Below are 26,172 nucleotides of genomic sequence, written 5' to 3'. Positions count from 1 at the left end.
GTGTGCGTGCGTGTGTGTGTGTGAGTGAGAGTGAGTGTGCACGTGTTATGTGGTTTGCGCTCAGGATGGGTGGAGCTGGGTAGGGCTTTTTGCTCCTATCATAACCACAAAAGAATAGGGCCTCTTTACTGAGAAATTAAAGTGATAAAGGTCACAGCAGCAAAGTCACAAAAAGTGCTGGCCATATGCATTGTCTGTAGACTGAAAGCAGAAAGAAATAGAGGGGAATCCAGAGTATGTTGTAGCCGTGGGTGTGAAGGCCTCAGGTGTCTGACCAAGTCTGTTTATATCACACACTGCTGCACTCTTTAGGGTACATCCTAGAGGAAGTTTGTTCCAGCAAATACAATGTTTCAGCAGAACAGGTGGAGAGAGAGCAACCACCCATTTCATACATTTGGGGCTATCTTACCACACACACACACACACACACACACACACACACACACACACACGATGTTGTTGACAGAAGGAAATCCCAGCATCTTCTTCATGTTCTGTTGGTCAGCAATCAACAAAACTGCACATCACAGCCAACATCTGCTTGTGGGTATGGACCCTAACATCTTATGCCTGTCAAGTATGTCGACATTTGTCTGCTCTCTGTGCAGCCCTGTCTGTGGGAGTGGTGGCCGTGCTGTGCGGGTTGTGTTTGTTGTTATGGCACAGAGGTGATCCCTCATGTATCTCTCGCTGAGCAGCTGTCACTCCCTGCACCTCTGCTGTTGTTGTTGTCTTGATGAGGTACTTTCCCTCCCTCACACTTCCTCCCACAGGACCCTTTGTTTATGACAGGGTATGTGTATGTGTGTGTGTGTGTGTGTGTGTGTGTGTGTGTGTGTTTGTGTATGCGTGTGTGTGTCTAATACATTTTGGCACATGTGTCTGATGTGGGCCCGCAAATTCTCAGAATATGATTTAAACCGAATGTACCTTCACTGCTGGTGATGTGCACACACAGACCGAGGATTTTGCACTGACACATTTGTATTGTTTCTCCCTCTTGCACAAATGCACATTCATGGTAATCTTCTCCTCCAACAGATGCCAGTAAGTCGCAGTCCAAACCATTCATCAGGCAGCATTTTACTGAAGAACAAGTATTGTTTCTTGTTTTTTTACTCATCCAGTTAGTGACGTACCGATTGTGTGACGAAGTCGTGTCGTATGATTGTTTTTGCATAACCCCTGCTTCTCATTTCCTCACACACTCTCTCATCTGGTTTCCCTTTGGCTTCCACTGTCATAATGTCCACTGTACAAGCGTGTGGATGTCCGTCAGGGGTCATATCAAGCTTTTCTTCAGGAAATGACAGGTACTGTGTGTTTATGTGTGAGTGTGTGTGTGTGTGAGAGTGTGTGTTTGTTTAGGGGTGTGAGCAGCTGTGTAAGGATAGACAGAAAGCTGGTTTTAACAACACAGAGCTAATTTGCTTACCCCAGCTGAGCCGTGCTGCGGGTGTGTGTGGTGAGAGCGCGCGAATGACGAATGGCGAATCGGTGTGAATGTGAATGTGAAAAATTCTGCATGTTTTTATTTGCAGTGTTTCTCACCTTTTTGCCATATAGCATCACTGTACATGAAAGGCAGGTGTGAGACTGTGCGTGCATACACGTTATGTGGATGTATGCCAGCTTCGTGTGTGTGAGCCTCCCCACATGCATGTGTGTGTCCATGTATTTGCGGCAACAGTACGAACACGCATGCGCTATGAACAATAATCCTCACCTCTTATTTGGGTATTGTGTCATGTGGAGCCGCATTCAGGCTCTGGCCCTGCTCTATAAAGCTGCCTCTCTTCTTTGAGGAATTTCATCCAACACCGACCTTTCACCTTCAAAATGCTCTCCGCTTTTATTGGACTTCTCATCCCCAAATCGCAGGAATAAGACCTTGGGAGGAATTGGGAATCCCCTGCAACGGCTTCTTTGATAAAAGAAAGGTGGAGAGCTGCACCCAGCAGATGGTACGTGGTGAGTGGGATATGGGCTGAACATGACAGATGTACATTATTAACTCATGTTCTGCAGAATAAAAGAGGCTTTAAACATTTATTAGAGTGACATGAATTCTTGGTAAAACTGTTTGAACATTATGTATGATGTGAAATTTAACACTGGAATTATATGAATCAGATTACTTGTCTAGAATATCATAGGCTACTCTTTTTCTGTATTCCCGCTTATGTACAAAATGACAAGCTCAGTGTTTCTGAGCTTCATGTCGACTAAAAGCAATGTTTTTTTCCTGTTTATTAAAGCAACATATTCATAATCACTCAATGTTCTTGGGTGAATCATGTGATCCAGCAATAAATATTTGTAATGAGAAGGAATATGATTGGTGATTATTTTGAAGTGCATCCACTGTAAAATGGGACCTCAAATGGTGGCACCCCATGCAATGAAGCCGTGAAGCTGTGGTATAAACACACACACTCACATCACACATAAAGAGTCTATATCCATCTGTTTTCTCAGCTTTTTTTCTCCCTCTCGACTTGACAATCCCACAACTTCTTATCTCTCTGCACGGCTGTGCTCCTACCGCCCTGAATGCCCCCCCCCCCACACACACACACACACACACACACTCCACATCCTCACACATGCACACACACCTCAACCCCCACCCCTTTATTTCGCTGATGAGCTAAGATGCCTCTGCTTGGTCACATTACCCCAATGTTGCATCCAGATAACTACACAGTGAAGCCTGTGGTTTTATGTCTGTGTGTGTGTGAACCAATTTTCAAGGTGTGTATAATATTTCTAATTCCCCTGTTTGTGTGAGACATGAATAAACAGATTTCATTTTAAAAAACTGGTTATTGTTGTTTTTTACTGCTTCCCCCATCAGTCTTTTAAACTTCATATCTTTTGAGCAGTTTGTGAATTACAAAAAGCCAAAGCTAATCTGTTTAAAAAAGCTCATTATTGTCACACAACAGGAACATGTATATCAGGGTAGAATGTCTATTAGTTTTATTATTACAGTAATGTTTGTAGTGGTATACAATATTTGAATTTGTGTTCAGTTGCCTATGTCAACTAGTAAACCATGTAGTTTACAGCAACATTGTTTTTCAGTCAAAAGAGATAAAGGCAGCTGATTGTCGAGAGAGAACACAGATAAGTTCACAATCATTAATGTTAATAATGAATTAACCCCTTGATGCCTTAATTTATTTACAGTTATATAAGAAAATGTATTATTTTTGTTTTCATTTGCTTTCAAGCTGATGCTAAATGAAGAGGAGATTGTTTTGTCTATAGAACACAGAAAAGAGATAAATTCAGGTGTGATGTAGGTATGATGCAAATTAGTGACAACAGGCATAAACGAGAAACCAGTGCTTGCAAAAGGTTCTTTGGTACGTATCAAATATGCACAAACAGCATTGGGGGAATACATACACATATCTCGGCTGCAGTCTGAATGGAAGTGGTGTGATGAAAATTCACAACAATACGAGTTAAGGGGTTAACAATTAGAACTGACCAAAAATTAGGCTGACATGTGAACGCTTTTGTGTGTGAGAAAAAAAACCAAACACATTTTGAGAACACATTGCAAACTTGGCTGCTGGTTCATCACTCTTAATGCTGATGATGCACATTTGTTTAGGAGCACTGTGACACAACATTTGTATAATTTTGAAAAAAGCAGAACTTTACCTGCTAGATATCAACTTCTCTTCTCCTTTTTCAGGAATAGTGCTGGTAGTTGAGCACTGAAATATCATCTATTCATCAAATTGGTTAGTGAAGTGGGTCATATTTCCCTGATCACTATACTCAAGGAACTATTATATACTATTATATATTTTCCTCATCTGATGCAAACTGTAGACTGCGTCCTGGAGACTGAAAACTACCTTTTACAAATGATGAAAAATAAACAAAAAGAAAACACTGCTGTATAGCAGCCATTTCTTCTATACAAAAAAAGGATAAGCAATCTCACTTTACTTTGCATGCTAGACAGACAGACAGACAGACAGACAGTCCCTCTATTGCATAATCTAATCTTATTTGCAGTATGTTGTCATGCCATCTGACTTTCAAGATACATCAGCTCAGATAAGAACTAGGAGAAACACACCTTGCCGGCTCTATGGTATCTGTTGCTCTTATCTTTAGGGGGACAGGTGTCTCAAAAACCTGCCGTCTGTATCGCAGAATATATTTATCACACATACACACGCACAGAACTGTTTGTTCAGAATTTCCCACCTTTGATAAGATCATTTCTCCACAGCCACTGGAGACCTATGGATTGGATTTCAGGAAGTATGGAAATATATATATATATATATATATATATATATATATATATAAAATGGTATTTCAATAATTCATATTTAGACAAAAGGTTTTCCTTTTACCATCTTTATAAGACATTTCTGCTTTTCTGAAAACCCTCCCTCCTTTGTTTGTATTTGTGCCTCCACTCTCACAGTAACTGTTGAGCCCACAGGCTTTTTACTCTCTCTTGCTAATACTGAAGGTAAAAGAAAAGCATTATTAGCACAACCCATTTGTACACACTGCGTGTGCGTGCTCACTCTCACAGGCACACAGACGCTACACACACACACACACACACACACACACACACACACACACTCAGAGGCATTCGGGTAAGTGTGTACTTTGTCAGCATTTGCGTCTCTTCCTGTCAAGTTCCATAGAAGACATGACAGAAAAGAAAATTACATCACGGTCAGGAGTTGACACCGTGTGTATGTTTGTGTGTGGCCTATACCATCTAATACAATACAACATAAACAATATACCCGCCATAATTTATGTGGTTGTTTCAAGTTTGCTTACACAAGTATTTTGTCCACAAATGGACACATTTACACCTTTTTGTGCAAAATGTTATATTATCAGCCAGTTGTATTACAGTAATGTCCACCGTGACCTACAGTATACCTCCATAGACTGTACAAAGTCCAATAAATAGACATATTGCATAACAGTCTAGGAGGAAGATATAGTTTTATATCTTTTGAAATCCCTCTCCATGTGTTGAATGACTGATCAAGGCTGACTAGTGTTCTATCACTTTCCCTGTTTCTCTTTGCCTATCCTGCCCCAGTATTAGCCATCACCACTAATTACGTCAAAAATAAAAATTCTCTTAAGAAAATCTTCTTCATACTCCCTTTTAACTGGCTAACGTACTACTCACAATATAGGCTCTTCCGGTCTGTGTGCTGCAAATTGTTTTGTCTGAATTCTCAGGGAATCGGACCCGGTGATAGGCAGTTGGAGAAATAGCCAATCCATTGCTGATGGTCTTGTTTGCTTATGTAGGTCATATACACTCACAGGTCACTTTATTAGGTACACCCATGCAAGTTTGGGGATGGACCCCCTTTTGCCTTCAGAACTGCCTTAATTCTTCGTGGTATACTTTGAACAAGGTGCTGGAAACATTCCTCAGAGACTTTGGTCCATATTGACATGATAGCATCACACAGTTGCTGCGGATTTGTCGGCTACACCTCCATGATGTGAATCTCCTGTTCCACCACATCCCAAAGGTGCTCTGTTGGATTGAGATCTGGTGACTGTGGAGGCCATTGGAGTTTAAACGATGCTCAATTGGTACTAATAGGCACAAAGTGTGCCAAGAAAATATCCCCCATGCCATTACACCACCAGCAGCAGCCTGAACAGTTGATACAAGGCAGAGTGGATCCATGCTTTCATGTTGTTCAGGCCAAATTCTGTCCCTACCATCTGAAAGTTTTTCCAATCTTCTATTGTCCAATTTTGGTGAGCTTGTGTGACTTGTACACAAATTGTGCAAATCTACATGTCTAAATGCATTGAGTTGCTGCCATGTGATTGGCTGATTAGCTATTTATGTTAACAAGCAATTGAACAGATATACCTGATAAAGTGGCCAGTGAGTGTAAATAATAAACTGAGACGTTACATAACCAGTTAAAAACTCTTACATGTAAGGTTTTACATTTACTAAAGAAAAAAATACAAAGGAGAATTATTTAAAATGCCTCAGTTAAGCAGTTTATTGTACTAATAATATACGACCATTTCTATGTTTTACATCTGCATTTGTTTATGTCTCTGGTACACAAACAAAACCAATATAACTTTAAAAAACAAACAAACAACAACAACAACAAAGAAGCCTGCAAGTCTTCATTCCTTATCTTCAGCTGCAGTAAGTTTCCACACAACTAACTTTGTACAAATTGTCGCCCTGACTCATCTACGGGCAAAAGTGCTCTAGAGAAGGGTGAGGCACGTTGAATCATTAAAATGGGGGAAAGGCAAAACTTTTCGGGCAGCCGTTCCGCAAAGTAATTCATGATGTTACGCTATTTTGTACAGATGAAAGGTGGAGTAAGTAAAGTTGTGTGAAGAAGCACTTCGTTCGTAAAGCATACTGAAGTCAGGACCAGGTGCACGAAACCTGGCCCTGACTTTGTGTCACTTGTTCATAAAATTGGAAATCCAAGAAGCTACCCCAGTTTCATACTCTGCATCATACTAGACTTTCATTCAGACTGGCCTTGTTACTCTTCTGACCTCAGATCTGCAGTCTGCCTGCAGTAGAGGTCAAACTGTTACTCGAGTCTTAAGATATTATGATTTCACGCACTCACAAAAGCAGATGTGATCACCAGGTAGTCCACAAAATAATTCCGGTGGAAGAGTGGACTGGGGTTGTGATGAAATGATTGATTTTAAAATGAGGTATGTCATCAGTACCCAAGTGCATCATTACACTTAGCTACTTGACCTGTGTGTGCTGTGTTTCAATTACTGTTGAAACTTGCTCGTTTGAAAGAGAGCAATTGAATGTTTCTTTAAGGAAGATAATGCAGATATAAGACCTAACATGAATGTTTTAATATTTATAATATCCAAAGGTGTGACTTATTTTGGTCAGTCCACTGCCTCCGCAAAAAAGGTTGGAACCCCATTGGTAGAAAATGTAAAGAAGATCAACAAGGGAGAAAGTCTCACAAAAAATCCTAACTCAAGGTGCACTTACTAGCTTTTTGCAGTTTTTCAACTGTATTTTATGATCTTCTCTCAGTGGATGGAGTGTGCTCAGTTTTCATGGACTACTGTTTAACTTTCATGCACACATTTAAGATAGATCCCACTTAAATCTTTCTGCTGTCTTAGCAGACACTCACATGACTATAAACGATAAATCGATTAATCAATTAATCAATTAATCTTTTGGCTGAATATAATTTGACAACTATTTCACTTGACAGAAGCAAAATGTTAAATATTTTCTGGTTTCAGTGTCTCAAATGTGAGATTTTGTCTCATGAGATGTTAAACTGAATACCATTGGCTTTAGGAAATAGTGAGTAGCATGTTTCACTAATTGTGTTTATGTTTAGTAGCGTGTATATAAATATAATAAAAGTTCTGTGTTTCTGTGTTACAAAGTGTGTGTAGCAGCTTGTCTCTCATAATGACCATTTCACAGAACACTGCAGTACTGTCCTACAAAGCTGTGTGATGCATTCGCTGCCAGCTGTACCGTTGTTTTTTTGGTTTTGTGTCCCTCATCATGCACTTTCCATCCATATGTCGTCTCCAACAGTTGTACCACACACACACAAACACACACAAAAGTGAAACTTGATTGTGTAGAGAAACATTTGCTCGCTTTGGCTGTCTAACTTGGAATTAATGATGTGACAGCCATCGCTCTGTTCACCAGTTTATTTCATAACAGGTGTCTTGCATACAAAGGGAAAGTTTGTGTGCCTATCCGTGTGTGTGTGTTTGCCTTTTCAGCCTGGCTGTGTGTTGGACTGCAGACCACAAACAAGCCTGAGGTCTGAGTATTGTTATCTCATTGGTGCAATTATGCCCACTTCTGCTTGCTCACATGCGCGCGCACACACACACACATGCACACAACTTTCACCCCATTACCTCCAACCACACCCACCCTCCAAATGAGCTCAAGGGCAGTAGGGGGTGTATCTAAAGGGGGTGTGTGAGTGTGATTTGGAGGGGTGGGGGGCGGATCGAGGGCAGATTTATCGACGGCTGGGGTACCCTGGTGACAAGAGTCCTAAATCGGGGTGGTCAGGCGTGATCATGCCATGTGAATCGACTTGTCAGGATCACTTAGAGACAACAATGGAGTGGACGGACAGAGAAGAGGAGAGGAGAGGAAACAAGGAGAGGAGAGTAGTGATTTAAGAGATGAATTTATGTGTGTGTGCTAGTAGATATTAGATTGAGGAAGAATTGTATTGTGAGTGTTTGTGTGCAGTTGCAGTGATGGCAGTGCAGGGTGGGGTTATGTTGAATGTGTATGTATGTGCGTGTGTGTGTGTGTGTGTGTGTATGTGTGTGCGGTGGGCGCCATTGAAAGGCCCTTCCTTCTGCTCTATTTACCCAGGTGAATAGGGAAGCTGGACCAAGCCTGAGCGGGAAAACATGTCATTTAATGCTGTGTAAATGTGTGCGTGTGTGTGTGTGTGTTTGTGTGTGTGTTTGGGTGGGGGTGGTGGTGGTGGTGGTGGGATACTTGTGACTGCATGTAAGTACAAATTCTCAAGACAACAAGTTAGCCACATGACCCCCTGACCCAATGCCAAACCCAAATAGAAACACGAGCAAACACACACACACACACACACACATACATACAGTAACACAGAAATTCCCAGACTTGATTCAGAGCGATTGCAACATTAAACTACTTTTAAGTCTACCACTTATTTGAAAAAAAAACTTTTCTCACTCTCTCTGTCTTTCAGTTTTCTTGCGTGAAAATCTAGACAGAGCCAATGTGAAAGTAGACAAAATGAAGTCTATGTGTCTGGAGTGTGTGTGTGTGTGTGTGTGTGTGTGTGTGCTTCAGGGTGTTGCTGGGAAAAGGCCTTGCCCTCAGCAAGTCAGGAAACTGGGTGACAAACCTGACCACACACTCAGCACCAGAAGGCTGTTGGGATGTCTGTGTCTGTGTGCGTGTGTGTGTGTGTGTGTGTGTGTGTGTGTGTGTGTGTGTGTGTGTGTGTGTGTGTGTGTGGTTATTTTTAAAGACCCTGTTTAACTCATGACACCTGTGTAGATACATCTTTTTAAAAAATATTGCTTAATGTTTTTTAATGCGTGGGATTTTCTCTTGTCTTTCTATCATGTATGCTTCTCTATATGCGGTAAGTTAACAGTCATGTATACCCCTTCATGCTTGTGAGCACATTATCCTTTGTGTTCAGAGGTCATGTTAACAAAAAAATTATAAGCACAATCTTGTCCAGTCTACATTATAACACTTATGTGAATAAAATTTTTTTTGCAATTTTTGCAATCTAACTAGGACTTGAACAAATCAAAGCAGGAGCCAGCTGGATTGTCATCATAGTCACAGAAGGATGTGCAACAGGCCTTTTCATTGTGGAAATTTTCATGTAAAAAAAAGACAGGGTAGGACAGCTTTGTTGTGGATGTTGGAGATGCATGTTACAGTAACAAGATGTGTTTTTTGTACTCGCAAGGCACAATCCCAAATATAAATGTGTATTGCATATTATACTTTGTGAGTCTAAAACCTGGAGCAAGCTTAATCAACATACACAGTTTCACATTTTATTTCAAAGCAAAAAGTACTAGCAGTCAAGTCTTGATTTGATGTGGAGCTGAAAATGATTAGTCGATTAGTTGATCAACAGCAAATAAGGTCTCTTAGGTCTACTTTTTTAAATAATTAATCGTTTAAGTAATTTTTCCACCACTGCCAAATGTTATATGGTTTCAGCTCTTCAAAAGTGAGAATTTGCTGCTTTTATTCATCTTGTGTGATTGCAAAGTAAAAGATCTTTGGGCTTTGTCGGGTTGGACAAGATAAGCAATATCAAGATGTCACTTTAGACCTTGGACGGGCATTTTTCAACACAATTTCTAGATCATTCATCAGGAAAGCAGAATAATGATAATTTAAATATTTTTTGATTGCAGCCCCATTGTCTGTTATATTAAATTTGCATGATTCAAAAATCCTGAAAAGGGTGGTGATGTTCTTTGAGACTATTGTGTTGATTGACAAAAATGTGTGATCATTGGAAGACTTCATTTGCAACAGGTCTTATTTTCATTCTTCATCCAAAACTCAAATCAACAAAGTAATGGTATTGTTGTACCTCATAAAGACGCCATCACCTTGGATCCTCTTATAAGTCTGTTATTTTATGATGTAAGTAAACAAAGAACCCAACTATCTTTCATGCTTTCTTCTGTGCTGACCTCCTCCTCTATATTGTTGTTTATTCTCCTCTTTGTTAGTCTTTTATCAAATGGCCAAACGTCTGGGTTTTTTTTCTCTTTGACACTGTTTAGCAGTCCTGACCCACTTTATGTAATGTTAACAGTTATTGTTTTGGGCTATCTGCAGCAGGCACATTGCTCTATACATTCTTTGGTCCAAAGAAACAACAAATAAACGGCCAAACGAATCGCAGCCAAATCTGGGAAGACAGTAACTGTTACAGACGTGTCTAATCGCCTCAGCACCAGCTCCAACAGTCCCCATCTCTCTCTCTCTCTCTCTCTCTCTCTCTCTCTCTCTCTCTCTCTCTCTCATATGTGTGTTCATCTCTCTTACCCTCCTATCTCTCCACCCTCACTCTCTCTCCACATGGCAAGGGTGTATCTGCTCAATCTGTGTGCTATGGTTATGTGTGAGCGTATGCATGCATATGCATTTTGTGATTGTGAGTCAGTGGGTGCACGTGGGTCATGTTGTATACCGTCCGTGTGTTATGGCCCTCACGTGGCAGACAAATGTGTACATTTTGGGCACGGAAAAATATTCAAAACCCATCTATTCTTAACTCTAGATGGACCTCAGAGACCCTTCTGCAGCATTTGTTGTAACATAGTAACCTTTTGCAAACTAGGAATTTAGAGAGTACTGTATTGAGTTCTGTACGCTATAATATAGGGGTAAAACATAGTTTTACAACTGAATTGTGACTGAATTGAGTTTAAATGTGTCACCTGTAGCACAAAATAAGCCTGCATCTGTGGTATTTGGTCACATATAGGTTTCACTGTCTGTGGCCCTATTTGGGCCAATTCAGGGCAGGCTTGTCCCATATAATTTTCATTTCAGTAGATTTTTTTAAGCACTTTTCGGATGAACCATACTGTCAAGATCAAGCTCATATATACTACATGCTGTATATAAACAGAGGGATTGCCCATGCTGCTTAACTGTACCACAACTTCTCATTGAGCTCTGATGAACAGTTTATTTCACTTTATCTCATCCTCAAACCATAGGATGTTCTGTTTCCTCTCTTTACTATCCTCAGTGTTACTTCACATTTACATATACAAATTTGCAGATCTCTGAAATTCTTCATTCTAGACTTTATTGGGACTCCATAACTCCAAGTTCCCAGTCACTTATGCACAATATGTGTACACAAATATATCTATATTACTGTGACTACACAGGCTCAGATAATACTTACACTTAAAGTTTACTTGATTCCAAGGCCTTTTTCATGGAAACAGTAAGAAAAAAACAAGTGTAAATAATGAATTACTGAATTCCATTTAAGTTTCAGAATTGGTATTGTGCATTCTGTCTCACTGTCACATTGTCATGGCTTACAGGGACACTTGAAATAAAGGAGAACCATCGTGAGAAAAACGTCTATAGAGTTGTTTACTTGTCAAAATGATACTCGGCAATATGTGTGATTATAAGTAACCAGGATGTAACTCCAGATCTAAAAATGAGCGTGTAGCTCACAGTCACTTTGTTCACAAAGAATGTAAACACAGTTACTGTGGGGAATATAAAGCACAACACACCCAGATCATATACATCATATGCATCTAGCATTGCACAGGTAGTAACTCCTAGTAACCCTTTACATTGACTATAAATACAGTTTTAGGTGAGAAGACTGATAACGCTGTCATGTGTGTATGTTCAAGGGATAATAGGTCACTGTAATCGATACACTTTTTGTTAAATTCAACAAATATTTCCTCACGGTCTGCAAATGGACAACAATGAAAGTGGTGTGGACCTTGCCACACAACATTGTTCCAGCCAATCAGTAACGTTAGCGCTCATGCACAGGATTGATGGGGGAGGTAGGCAGTGGGAGAGAGAGTTCTATACATCGACACATTCAAATGTGCTGGTACTGTGAAGAAGGAGAGACAGCCGAGAAACAGCAGAGGAAAAGGTCTGAAGAGTATTAATCAACACACTCTCACTCCCAACTCATCACATTTGGACGCTTGGTCAAGACCCCTTGGCGTCACTTTTTAACACCCTATGTATCCCTTTGACGTAATTGACGTTTATGGCTCTGCGGTCAAGTCAGCAGCAATAAATATGCAAAGTCCTATCAAGTAAGCAACATTAAACATGTGATGTCCGGTTATTGTGAAAAGATCAAAATTTTGTTAGGTTTGGGCAACAAAAGTACTTGGTTAGGTTTAGGAAAAGATCATGGTTTGGGTTAAAAAATAACTATGTAATGTTGTGTTTCATTACTTGTGTAACTTACGGAACCTACATAACACATGAAACGGAAAGCGGAGTGCTATTTGCTTCCAAATATGTATGTGTTTCCTGTTAAAACACAAAGCTAGGGAGGGATATTGACTGATGTTTGCAGTGGCCATCAGCACTGAATGTGCGTTACTCCCGTACCCCATCATGCAGACTCTGTGCGGGCCGGTTCCAGCTCCCGATTGAACAGGGACAAGGACCAGGACCGAACACATCCTCTGAAACTGACAGAGACCAGTTTGATGACAGGGAATACAGTATTGAGGTGGTTTTCTTGCCGGGTTTGGCTCTAGGGGCTGCAGTCAGCTAACAGGACTCATAGCTGCATGGCTAACCAAGCTAACTAGCTTCAGAAGCAGACAGATGAAGTTAGCAGCAGTTAACGGTTTAGCAAAAAGTAACGCTATGTGTCCATCCTGAAGCTCTGTAAATTACCTCGGTACTGTATTCCCTGTCGGTCGTTGAGGATGTGTTCGGTTCTGTTCAGGCTGTGTTCACTGGGAGGCTGCTGAGCGCGGTTTCGTTGCCCACTCGCCCGCCTCCAGTTCTGGCGCCCATTCTGGAGCAGCTACCCGCCATCACTCCCTGCTGGGTGCCCCATTCATTAGACGCTAAATTAATACACACCCCCGAGTGCAGGATGAGTCAACATTTTAAAATCGTTTTCCAGGAAATGACAAAATCTAAAATACCATCAAGGATACCTACAAAACAGTGTTTTTTATCATTGTTGGGCCAGATGCTGGCGTATTGGTGACATATAGTGCAAGGCATATGCAATAAAAACAATTAGACATGGTTTCATGTGAACTTAAAAATGCATTCAATGTTGACTTTTTGTCTCACACAGGAAATAAACACGGGTCTCCTGTTTTAAAGTCCGCTTTCTGGCCTTATTTGGACTTCTATGTTAAATATCCTACACCTACCTTTTGCGTTCAAAGTGATGCTCCAGAGCTTTCCTCAGTGCGTTGAACTATGATGCTCCATATGTGATGACTTGGGAGTGAGAATATGTTGTAGAAACACAGAAGAAAGTTATTTGACAAGGGAAGGGTGAAAGCATTTCAACTCTGGAGAAACCTTGGAGATTGAAATTTAGGGGGTGGAGCTTCTGAGGGAGCACTGAAGGGAGGGGTGTTATTTGTTTGGCAGTTGAGGAATCACTTACTCTCCCTTTAAGTCTGGAGCTAGAGCTGGGAGGGGATTAGCTTAACTTAGCATAGACTGGAAGCAGGGGCAAACAGCTAGGTTGGATCACCTAAGTTCAAATATATGTCGTCACTTCTAAAGCTGACACATTAACACATTGCAACATTTGTTTAATCGATGCTCAAGCAAAAGTGTAAAAACGACAATTTGTGCTTACGTGCTGTAACTAATTCTTGGCAAATAATGGGTCTTTTTCACAGCCGACATTTTGACTTGTGATAGTACCAAAAGCACTGGTGTTACTAATAACATTAACAATGGTTGCATGGTTCTTTTCAAGCGTAAGCTATGACAGCGAGCCAGCATGAACAACATCAGGACCCTGAAACTGGAACATCTAAATGGAATTCAACCATCCTAAATGTCAAATATGTCAAACTATTTTCTGTGAACAAGAATTTATCCATCTGTCTACTACATGCTGGACAAGTTCTTTATGAAAGTAACCCTAACCCTAGCTCTCTTTATAACCACAAATTTTGTTTTTAACATTTCTGTTTGTGTAACAATTAAACCAATGAGATTCAATGTGTTAATTAATGTGTTTTAGAGGGCCTGCTAAGCAGACTTTTTAAAAACCTTTTAACAGAATCAGTCTAGCTCTTTCCCTTTGCACTTTTTCTCTAAGTTAAGCTAAGCTATGGATTCATAGAAGTATAACCCTGTTTCAATCTCACTGAACCCTCTTGTTTTTTCTCTCCCTGTATCTTCATCCCTTGTCTTCTTCTCTGCCCTCCACTTCTCTCCTCATCTCTGTTGGATGGGTAGGGTAGTTATCAGGCCCGGCCAGCCCAGCCCAGCCCTCCTCTCTGACCGCTGCCAGCAGGGAGCGGCTGCTCTTGCCTGAGTATCTTTGACCACAACATCACCCAGGGAATGAGGAAATCAGGCTAGAGTAATCTATGCAAGCACAGAGCACGCTGGCCACTATGTGAGTGCATGGAGTGTGTGCATATTGTGAGCATGCACGTGTGTGTTCAGGAGCCCGCCACTTCTGCAACATCCGGCTATAAATCTATTGTGACACGCCAAACTGAATTTATGAGCCAATCTTCTTGCAACAGACATGTTTGATTTGAAAAGGGAAAGGATGGAATAAAAAAAAAATGAAGCAGTGAGAGTGAACTTCTGCTTTGACATTTAGAGCTGAATATTTTGTTTGAAAAAAAATACCATTTTCATGTGTGTGTTTTTTTTTTAAAGTTTACCTTTTTAACCTTTTTTATGTTGTCTCAAATTGTTGATATTGTCCAATAATGTCTAAATGTGAAAATAACTATCTGAAGCTCCTGTTTGCATTTAGAAAAAAAAGTTTTTTACCAGTTACATGCTACATCCAGAAGTCATGATTTTCTTGACTTGACTTACTTTACTGCAATGTCTTTACATCGTTGTTGCCATGGACTCAAAGCTAAACTAGAATCCAAGCAGACAAAGGTGCAACTGGACACATCACACCATTGATAAGGGGAACACTGTGGAAGCCATATTTGGGCCTGTGACAGAAATACCTGACATCTTTGCATTTCCTCCTTTGCAGAAAGTCAGTGCATGTTTTTTTTTGTTAAAGAGGATATAAATAGGAGTCATTTAAACTTTGACTGCACTGGCTGCACATTTTAACATGCCTAAATGCAAAACCCAACAGCCCTTCTCATTATTTTTGACTTTTGGAATTTTGTTTGTCCATCCATTCTAAAAAGCTGCCCATTTTAACAGTTTTTGCATTTTAAAATACTTGGGTTTGCCTTATACATGTTTATATGTCACACAAAGGATACTTTTCTGTGTTATTTTAGTGTCTCTTTGCCCCTTGGGAACAAAAGCCCTCTTCTGAACTGAAATGAACTTGACAAAATTCAATATCAGTGTTTTGTTGATATTGTGCATTATGACACTCTTCTGATGCCTTTCTCAAATGATTGCTGCACTGCACTGTTGATGATAACAAAGTCACATTCCTCATATTACTCTTTCCACTTGATAACAGGAGCTAACACTTAAGAGCTGGGAGGTTTCTGGTCCAGTCTACTGTCTGAGGTCACTAAATAGTAAAGATATGGGATGACCAACTATTCACATTGTAGGATGTCATGTCTTATGATTCCATCTGGGTCTACATTGTTTTTATCAATAAACTACCATCCACACACACACATGCACACACAGGCAGCTGCCTTCTCACTCAGTGGAAGCAGGTGTCTGTAAATCTCGTGGGGTTTGGGGCTTTGGGTTTTGTTGTTTTTTTTTTCTTTTCGTTTGGGTGTAGTAGAAGATGGTGAAATTCCCAATATGAAAGTCTGCTTCTTGCTCTGGCCTCTTTCCCCCCCCCCCACACACACACAAAACCACACACACTACAAGAGCTGACAGGGAATTTCAAACCCAATGTTGCTGTCTGTTTACACCATTATTGGTACAACAGTTAAACATGTTATATATATATATATATATATATATAGATGTAAAAAAATAAATAAATATTTGTCACTCAAAGCTGCAGTAAGCATGCATGCACCCCCGAGGAAACTATTTCTGTTTGGTCCTGCCTTAAATATCACGGTTCCTGTTAGCTGTGTCTGTCATGATGAGTGTCATTTCTGTTTATGCATCCCTCCGAGACTACTAGTTGAGATGGGAATCTATATTTGAGGGCACTGAGGTGGCTCACGGTGAGGAGGGGGTGCAGGTGGCTAGAGGGAGGTGAGGGGGGAGAGAGCTCCGAGGGAGGTGGTGTAAATATAGCTCCTGGTCTGAGTCTGGGCCCCTTGGCTTTCATGGCCTCACAGGAAAACAAGTCTCCTCAAGAGACTAAATGTGGAGCTCATACATGTGTGCAAGTGTGTGTATTTGGAGAACAATGATGAGTGTGGGGTTTTATACAGTCATTGTACACAGTACATTTTCACATGTGCTCACATCTGTGTCAGAAGTAAGTCTCGAACTCTGTGTGAAGGAGTTGAGGGTCAGTTTCTTCACCAGAGGAAACTTTCTCCTTGTATTTATGGAAAATGCGCGTGAGCCGTCACCCTTATCCACAGAGAAAGAGGCAACGGTTGGGTATATTTGCTTATTACCTGTACTGGCTGGGAAACTCACTTAGTAATTGGCAGATGGAGGGAAAGTTTTATGATATGCTCTGCACAATTTTGCAGTATTGTGTGTGTGTGTGTGTGTGTGTGTGTGTGTGTGTGTGTGTGTGTGTGCGTGTGTGCGTGTGTGCCGGGAGGGTGGGGTGGGGGGGGGGATTTGAATACTACAGTTCTCAGAAAAATTTGAATACTAGAGATAGGTTCCACTTTGGAGACACCCAAGAGCAAACAGTAAGTTCACTTTAAACAGAGGAATTACTCTAGACAATGGTGTGCCTTCACAGTGCTGTTTACAATTGTAACTTGAACCACTATAGGCTATTTGTGCTACTGTTATGATTTATAAAAGTGTATTTGCAGCTTAAATATATGGAAATGTTGTGTAGTCTTTGAAATCTTTTAAATTGCCATCACTGTGACGCCTTCAATTTCAGACATTATGTTACGTTCTTTAAAATGGTATTCCCAGAATGAAACAGAGCTGTAAAAAACAACAACACACTTTATTTACTAGGCAGTATATAAAAGTATAAAAACATGAAAACTTGGCATGTATAAATGCTTTTATAAAATCATTTTTGCTCGAAAGCTAGTACAAAAACAAGGCATTAAACGTATAAAAAGATTGTCTGCTAAGTGTTTGACACGGGCTACTGCAGTCTTAGTAAGAAAACAAAATGCTGATTGAATATGCAGTACAAAACAATACAATAGTATTCAAAGAACTGTAGAAAAACAACTTACATACAAAAGTTTCAAATGGGCTTTTGTTTGTAGTATAATATAAAATATCAGTGTTTAGTACTCTCGCTTTTTATGGAGAATATAAAATTCAAGTGCAGCTTGGTCTTACTCTTACTGGGTGAAGCTCATGGTTTGAAACACGTATGCCCATTTAAGATTTTTAAATGTATAAATATCCTATTTTTTTATATACTTAAATTTTAACAAATATAATGTTTGTTCATTGAATGTTTCCCCCTACAGGATACTGTGAACGCCAGAAATTAATTAAAAGTTGAAATGAGAAGTAAATTTTTAAGGAAATAAAGGTGCCAGTGTGGTAACCAGGTAATACTAATAAGGCTGGCCCCTTCTGTTGTGTAAAACATGATTACTCATAGTTGAATAATGATAAGAACAGATGTAGCTGTTCTTGTTCAGTAGTTGTGTTTACATGAGGTGGCACAGAAAAAACATTTGAAATTCTCAGTAGACCCATTTGTAATCTGTAAAAAAAACAAGGACAAAAAAAGAGAAAGGTGTCTGAAATACAGAGGTCAGTTTTGAATTAATTAATATGCCTTTGGATTTATGATAATGCTAACAGGGCTTAAATACTTAACTTACAACACTGCTCCATTGGCCAATTGTAAAAGAAAACCACTACAACAAAGCTATCATCAAAGCAAAAGAAATAAATTAATCAACTTGTTCTTTATATTAATATCAAAATTCAGAATTAATAATACAGCCCATTGCAAATTATATAGCCACCGTTTCCCATTTATAATACAACATTAATAATAATACAATGACGAGACAAAAAGTGATAGGACTTACATTTACAAAAACCAAAAGCAAATTCTATATAAAAGATTTTAAAAACAAAAAAAGTACAGTCTTTGGTTGGTTGAAATCCAACAAGTGTGAGTGTAAAAACACCAATGGCAAAGAGCCTCTCCCAACTGTTGTACCACAACAAATATGAAACCTGCAGCGCTGCGTCCAGCGCAGGGATTGTTGATGTTTTCAGATCAACATGTGTCTCGGTCTACATGACCAGTGTCCTCGTAGAGTAAGTGTTGATGTACTTGTGGCTCTGCTCCGAGGCCAAAACGATCTCCTCAGTTTTCCCACAGGTTACCTGCTCCCAGGAACTGAGCTGCTGCTGTCAACGGAAAGAGAGGATGATGAGGTTTTATGGCAACATGCAATCTCCACAATTTTAGTATTCTTTTTCCCCCCCTTAAATCCATCAATACATACAAACTTATCCACACCTGTAGTGGGCTGCCCATGCCTCTGCGAGAGAGGTGGTAGGTTTTGTGTCCATCTTCACTCAGTAATGAGCTAGTAACTAGGTCCTGAAAGAAAATGTAAAAAAAAATGTATCTTAACAAGAGAAGCCAGGCTGATTTACACAACCAATGTTACATCAAATACGACAACAGTACTCAAAGTAAAATAGTACAGAATGCAGAAGAAGGGATACCTTCCATATATTCTGAGGTCAATTGTTATTTGAGGTGAAGAGTAAGATTTGAAGAAATTTGTAATTAAGGATAGCTTCACATTGATAAACATGAACTGTTGGGATGCTTACCGGTACTTCCTGAGCGGGGCCGTTGGGTGAGAAGAGCTGTGTGTGAAGGTCTTGTCCTTCCCACTGCATACACGGGCTCCTCTCACACGGGGACTCCACCTAGGACCCCAAACACATCACGGTCAGGCAACGTACATAATTGTGAAGAGTCATACAAACTTGGTTACCCATAAATGCTGCTGATTTTTTTCTCATTTACCCACATTTGCTACCACAACTGCAAACTGAAAGTACATTCCACTTTTCAGCTTTGCCTTTGTTTCTCAACATAAAAACTAAAACTTCTCAAGTCAGTCTCACATTAGTTGTTTTTTTGTGTATGTGTATGTGCTTATGTTGAGCGGAAAGTACCTCTTGCTTTATCTTCTTCAGAGGAGGCTGATCAATGGCACACTCCATTGGCTCCTGCTTGATGGACTGCTGCTCCAAAGGGCCATTCTGGAAAAGACACAAATCCTCAAGTGAGTCACACGGACAACAGCAAGTACAACAGAGGTTAACATGACAAATTCAAGATTTAAGATATTTTCTCTTTCTCACCAGTAGTTTAAGGGGTCCATACTTGGCCTCCTGCAGGGCCATTGGTGACCTGAAAGGTGTGGGTGTACAAGGAGATGATTCCAGGATCGAACGACGAATATTTGGAGTTCTGAACCTGAGAGAACGAAAGAGAGATGACTGTAAAGACCCATTTACCACAGTTCTGCATAATAAAATATGTTTGAGGTGGAGCCACTCACATGTCATTCTCTTTCTGGGGCCTGACAGTGTGGTCGATCAGAGGCTTGGAGTCCACGGGCGAGCTCATTGGTAAACTGTCGTTGTCGGAGTGTTCTGAGCTCATTGACTGGTTGAGAAACTGTGAAAGAGAAGGAAGGAAACCAATCATTCAAAGTAGCCAACAGGTTTATTTGAAAGCAGTAACAATCTGGCAGATCATGGGAGCACAATTGCTCGAAGCTACAGAAATCGAGAGGAAAGGAGAAAAGTGGGCAGGTGTTATAAATGAAATGACTGAAATCAACCAAAAAGATGGAAAACAACAGCAGAAACACTAAATCTGAATGATTGGTTGTTGCTGTCATCAGGTGACAAGTTGGTGACTGGATGGATTCTGACCACATGCGACTACTTTAACTACCTGTGAGGGTGAAAAAGGTAGGTTTCTGCCTGGTGAAGGCTTGGGAGTTGAGCAGATGAAACCAGCCCATGCTCCGTGAGCAGTACTTGAACCCTGATTGGGCAAGGCCCTGTCTGTTCTGAGAACGCTCCTATCCAAGAGCCCACTGGTAGTGGCCTCCTCCACTGAGGAGAGGCTCTAGGAAAAGGGTGGGAAAATATGGGTCAAGGCCCAATACTGGGGAAAATCTATGTTGCTAATTGCTAAGCTATCTTTTTCCAACTAGACCTCACTGGCCATAGCACACAAAAATGTCATCTTAACTTATGGCCCAACTACGCACTAAAGGCAGATATTTACCGAATCAATGACAGATTCCATGAACTCTGGAATAGTATTTGAGAACGTTGGACTGCTGTGATGGCCATTGCTGTTATTGTTATTGTTGCGAATGTTATTGCTGTGGGCACGTGTTGCAGAGGCGCTCTCCTCGGGTAGGCAGCTTTGGTCGAGAGGCAGGGCAGGGGCAGCTGCCTGGTGACGAGGTAACATTCCCATACACTCTGAGCTGTCAGTCAAAGAGCTCTGGCTGGCCCAGCTTGAATAGGGCAAATTCATCTGCGGGAGAAAAGAATACAAAGAGTGAGGACTAGAAATAGCTGTCAAAGAATGGTCGTCTGAAAATGTGAGTGTCAAACAAGCACAAGAGAGAAAATGCAAGCCTGACAATAAGGGAAGAGGTGCAAAAATGAACAAAATGCAAAAAAGAGAAGAAGAAAGGGAACTTTAACATAAAGAGTGACAGAAGTGTAGAGGGTTGCACAAGGGGTCATGCACACGCGCAAAAATGGTGATATGGTCCTATTTCATCACTTTTGCAGAAACAGACCCCCCAGATGTTTCCTCCTCCTTATTCACGCAAACACACACATATCCAACCACTGTCCTTAAAGCCGGGGTCAAATACACATGCACATAAATTGTGCTGTCACACTAACATTTCGCAGCTCAGCCACATACATACACACACACACACACACACGTGACTCACTGGTAGTGACGGCTGGCCTCTCAGCTCATCTTCTGTTGACATGAGCAGCAGTTCGATCTCTTTCACCCTCTGCTCCTTCTCAGGGTCCTCCTCACTATAGTGTCTCTGAGAAAAAGAGAGCAGGAGGTGGATTTTAGCAGCAATTCGAACCTGTTCTTGTCTTACAATCCCTCCTGTTGCCTCACTATAGTTATCAGGAACACTGCGTTAACTTTCTGTTCTTACCTGTATAGCAGCGGTTCCATGCTGGGGAATGTTCAGGATGTTCAAATGCAAGGCCATGGGGAACGGTACCTGTTAAGGCAATCGGAAGAGACACATCAAATAAATGAATCACCTGCAGTTACATAACTGGCGTCACTTAGTTTTCCTGCCAGCATTCCAAGTTTTGATTTAGAGCCCACTCACTCGGTGTGTGTCGGGGATGTAGGCGTATGGCGACAAGGGAGGCAGCTGCGCGTGACTGGGCGAGTTGTGGGGGAAACCCATGTGACTGTTGACCTTGACGTAGCCATGGCTGATGGAGAGTGAGGAGTTGCTGTTCTTCGATGTGGCCTGAAGATAGCCCTCCTGTTCCACCTTTCGCCTCATAGTGGAATTCCAGTGATTCTTTATAGCGTTGTCAGTCCTGCGGGTCACGAACAACAAGCACATTTACATACAGGTTGTTCATTACAAAACAAAGCACGCACAACATGCTGGACCACTGGCGCTACTTGATAGCACTATCAATACAGGCGCACACAGAGGTTGCCACAGATTGACACAGTCTCAGTCACGCATACGCTTAGACACACACAAAAATGATCATTATCAGTTCAGAGCAATTACAATCATGTCAAAAAGCTACAGTATAGTTTTTGTCCTGGCACTGTCTTTTAACCTTTTTTTACACCCAGTCATTCTGTATTCATATCTTTCAAAACAATGACAATACTTCCTGTATTCACACCTCAATCTTCTTTTATTTTCTGTGTGTTCACTTTGTCCCTTTTCTCATTTGTTTCTTCTTTTTTCATTGTTCCTTAAGCCTCCTCCCCCTTCTCCATTGCACCCTCTCAACCGCAATATTGCACAGCAAACCAGCAGAGTTCAGTGATTCATCTAGCTTCTCTTTTTCCACCTTTGCCTCTTCTTAATTTTCTGTCTTACCTGCCAGGTAACAGCTTAGCGATTTCGGCCCACCGATTGCCCAGCTTCTCATGTGCCTGGTAGATGATGCGATCCTCCTCTTCTGTCCACGAGGTCTTCTTCACCTCTGGATTCAGGTGGTTGTGCCAGCGCTCACGGCATTGCTTGCCGATGCGCCCCTTTAGGTGCTTGGCGATCACCGACCAGCGCTTGGCTCCATACTTCTGGACCAGCTCAATCACCTAGGGTGTGTGTGTGTTTGTGTGTTTGTGTGTGTGTGGGGGGGGGAGGAGTAAATGGTAGTAGAGGGGCATGAGAAAAGAGGAAGGAATGAGCAATAACAGGGAGGAGAGGGAGAAGTAAAGGGGTACAGAGTAAGAAAAAGAAGGTAAAAGATCAAGGGTATACGAGGGATAGAATAGATATGATATGGCAACAAAAGGGAGAAAATGACAATACAAAACTTGTTAGTTACTCAGAATCATCACAGAATCTTACGCACTGTGTCATTGAGTGCTTCTCCTCTCCTCTCCTCCCTCCTTCCTTCTTTTGTTATCTTTCAACTTGTAGAGGTGATTGAGAACACCTGGTGGTGAGCAGTGAGGGAGTTTCCAGAGGAACGTTAGCCACTCTGCTAATCATTACAGTGGCATCTGGGTGGAAATATAACTCCTTTGGACTAGTCCAAATAAATACTTCACGTGTTTTAAGAGACCAAGCATGTTACTTGTTGAGTAACGGTATCTTTTTGGGAAACTAAAAATGTGCAACAGCAGCCAGGGAGTTGCTACAGAATAGTTGCTTTAATCACACAGGAACATAAGTAATTGTTGTTTTGTTTTTTTTTGCCTGTTTCCTGTGAGGAGTAGTAGTAGTAGTAGTAGTAGTAGTAGTATCTACTAAATCCAAATTACCAAATGCTGCCCAGACCCAATAGTGTTAAAAGTAAATACTGATGGCTCTCTAAGACATCTTTGTGTAGACATCATGAAGTTAATTTGATCAAAGAGCATTGCTGTGAAGGTTCTAACATAATATATGCAAAGACAAATGTGGCTTCATCATTGATATCCAGTATTTTCTGTTACCCATGATGTCCTGTGTGCATTTTAAAGTTTCCATTAAAGTCCTAGAAGGTTGTTTTCTTACCCTCTGGTCCTCCTCTTTGGTCCATGGCCCTTTGATGAGTTCTGGGTTGAGAACCTTCTGCCACCTGTGCTGGCACTGCACATCTGTACGATTCTGGTAGGCCAGAGAGCAAGGGGATTAGTAATCATCCTGTAACTATGGGAGGTTACATGCATATAAATCAGCAGATCTAAGTTACATAGATGGACCTTAAGACTCATTCGGAAATAACAGAAATGAAACACAACTTTGCCACAACACTATGTTGTCAAATGCTGCTTATGTTTATTTCTGTGTGCCTGCATGCATTGGTGCATGTATGTACGCACTACTACTTACAGTTAATAAGCTTGCAATGAGTTTCCAGTCTTCTGATCCATGAAGCTCGACAAGTTTCTTCAGCTTCTCATCCTGAAAACAGACAATACATTTTGCAGATTGTCAGACATATATATATATATATATATGCCACTGCAATGAATGCCACCACCGACAATATAAAATGAACATAATTGAATGTGGTTAGACTAGACAATAAAAAGACAGGTTCCCAAGTTACTGGGGAAGTGATTTTGCCTTAGGCAACTTCTGTGTAACATGTAAGCTGTGTCAAATATTTTGTATCGAACAACAGGTTTCTAGGTTTTTAGATAGGTGACTATGTGTACCTCTTCTCGTGTCCAGCGTGTTTTGCCGAGGTGTCGTTTCCCTGCCTTGGCCAGTGTTCCATCATAATCATGTTCATACATCTCAGTCTCCTCCTCATCCTCCTCACTACTGTAAACACTGCATACATACACACACACACAGGGAGAGAGGGAGAAAAAGAGACATTTAAAGTGGAGGCTGTGTGAATAGTAAAAGATAATAGAAGTTAAATAATAACACAATAAGTACCTGTCTATTTCCAAACTACTCCCTAATCGTCTCTTTACACAGTGAATAAAGAACTCAGCCCACTCTTTAACTCATCAAGTGTCAACACAGACAGAACCAGTCATTCTTGAAGGTTTGGGTGCAGGCCTTTAGCCAAGACACCCACAAGGGGAGAGACAGAGAGAGAGAGAGAGAGAGAGAGAGAGAGAGAGAGAGAGAGAGAGAGAGAGAGAGAGACAGACTGACAGAGAATAAGAAGAAGGAACAACAGAATCTCGAGGTGCAGGGGTTACGTCTGAGAAAATGCAGCTGGAAAAGTAAATTAAAGTAAGTGAAATAGAAAGTGGAAGGGCAGAATGAGGAAGACAGGGAAAGTATGAGAGAGGGAGTGAAAGAAAAATAGCAAGAAAAGAAAAAGAGGAGGTGGGGGAAGGAAGTCAGGAGGTCGCAATAGAGAGGTGAAAGAGGCTGAGACTGCAGGGGGAGTTGTAGTTCCCACCTGCTGTTCTCTTGCCCTGAGATAGAAGCCCACTTGTTCATTATTGACTGGGATCATGCCCTTTATTTTACACTGTACATGTACTACAACACCAGTGTCCAGCATCTTAAAAGCCTTATAACCTCTGTGTACACACACATTCATGAACACACACACTCATGCTGTTTTGCTGAACGATACTGGAAGCAAGACCATTAAATTCAGTTTTGTGAGTGGCCTCTGATGCAACAACAAGGCTCTGTACTGTAATTCCTCAGTTTAATAAAGACTGGTGTTATATTGTGTGTGTGCGTGTCTGTGCATTGCCATGGAGGTTGTGTGTGTGCGTGTTTAGATAGCTGTGTCCATTGTGCCCTTGTCCATGCATGCATCTCCATCACCATCTCAACAACCTAATAGCAGCAATCGTCCATGCAGGACATCCTTAAGGCCCATGGTGCATTTCTCAAGGTCAACCATCATCCTCTCTCTCTCACACACTCGTGCACACACTGAGATCAAAAGCTCCTTCGAAACACCCACATACAGTCGGTCACCTTCCCAATCAAATCCTTTCACTACGCAGCCCATCATAGCTCCTTCTCTCGTCTCACATGTTTCTCCCTGAAGCCTTAACCTTCTGTGTTTCACCAACTCCCATGTCTCCTGAACTCCTCACTCCGCGGAGGGTTTTAAGCCTTAAAGGGAAATTCTGCTTTCATACAGCCTGTATCTCATTGTCATAGCATTGACTGTCGTGCCTTTTGGTTATAATAAAACGGCACTCACCAATTTAATTTCTGAATACATCTGTATAAACATGGAACAACGCAAAGCTTTGCAGTCTTACTGCTACACTACTGCCTGCTCCTGTTTTAGCATTTCGCTGTATGTGAAATGTTTCTGTTTTCTGTTTGGTGGCAGCGCAACAAGCTGTAAACAGTACTGACTAACTTATAAAGTCAATATGGTTAGCAAACAGTTAGCATTCTGTTGAAGTCCACCTGATGAATGTAAGTCCAATATTCACTTTACTATACATCACTATTTTAGCTCTGTTATCCACCAACTCCTGAATGAAATACCTGGCTCTGTAGCTGGTAAACGCTCCACTGTGTTCACCAGCATGTTGCTAACTTTGTCTGTCTGCAATTTGCATGTAATGTCAGTTTATCAGAGCTTTTTCACTGAAAAAC

At 41.0% G+C, this 26,172-nt stretch overlaps 2 protein-coding genes across 3 annotated transcripts in view; both read right to left on the bottom strand.

The window, feature by feature from the left end:
• Positions 1-26,172, bottom strand: part of LOC123972691 (leucine-rich repeat and immunoglobulin-like domain-containing nogo receptor-interacting protein 3) — a 59,087-nt gene that overhangs the window by 28,090 nt on the left and 4,825 nt on the right. The gene's annotated exons all lie outside the window — the stretch shown is intronic.
• Positions 17,412-25,038, bottom strand: LOC123972492 (transcriptional activator Myb-like). The gene is made up of 16 exons (XM_046052011.1): positions 24,998-25,038; positions 24,291-24,408; positions 23,962-24,033; positions 23,644-23,736; positions 22,516-22,736; positions 21,772-21,991; positions 21,589-21,657; positions 21,364-21,468; positions 20,673-20,930; positions 20,334-20,510; positions 19,933-20,051; positions 19,733-19,847; positions 19,544-19,630; positions 19,193-19,291; positions 18,870-18,953; positions 17,412-18,757 (listed from the first exon to the last, which is right to left on the bottom strand). The coding sequence occupies exons 1-16, from the start codon at positions 25,036-25,038 to the stop codon at positions 18,641-18,643; spliced, it is 1,995 nt and encodes a 664-aa protein (XP_045907967.1). The 3' UTR covers positions 17,412-18,640.

This window comes from Micropterus dolomieu, linkage group LG06 (genome assembly GCF_021292245.1).
Source record: "Micropterus dolomieu isolate WLL.071019.BEF.003 ecotype Adirondacks linkage group LG06, ASM2129224v1, whole genome shotgun sequence".
NCBI classification, from domain to species: domain Eukaryota; kingdom Metazoa; phylum Chordata; class Actinopteri; order Centrarchiformes; family Centrarchidae; genus Micropterus; species Micropterus dolomieu.
The sequence above is the reverse complement of the archived record's forward strand: the minus strand, read 5'-3'. Positions and strand labels throughout refer to the sequence as shown.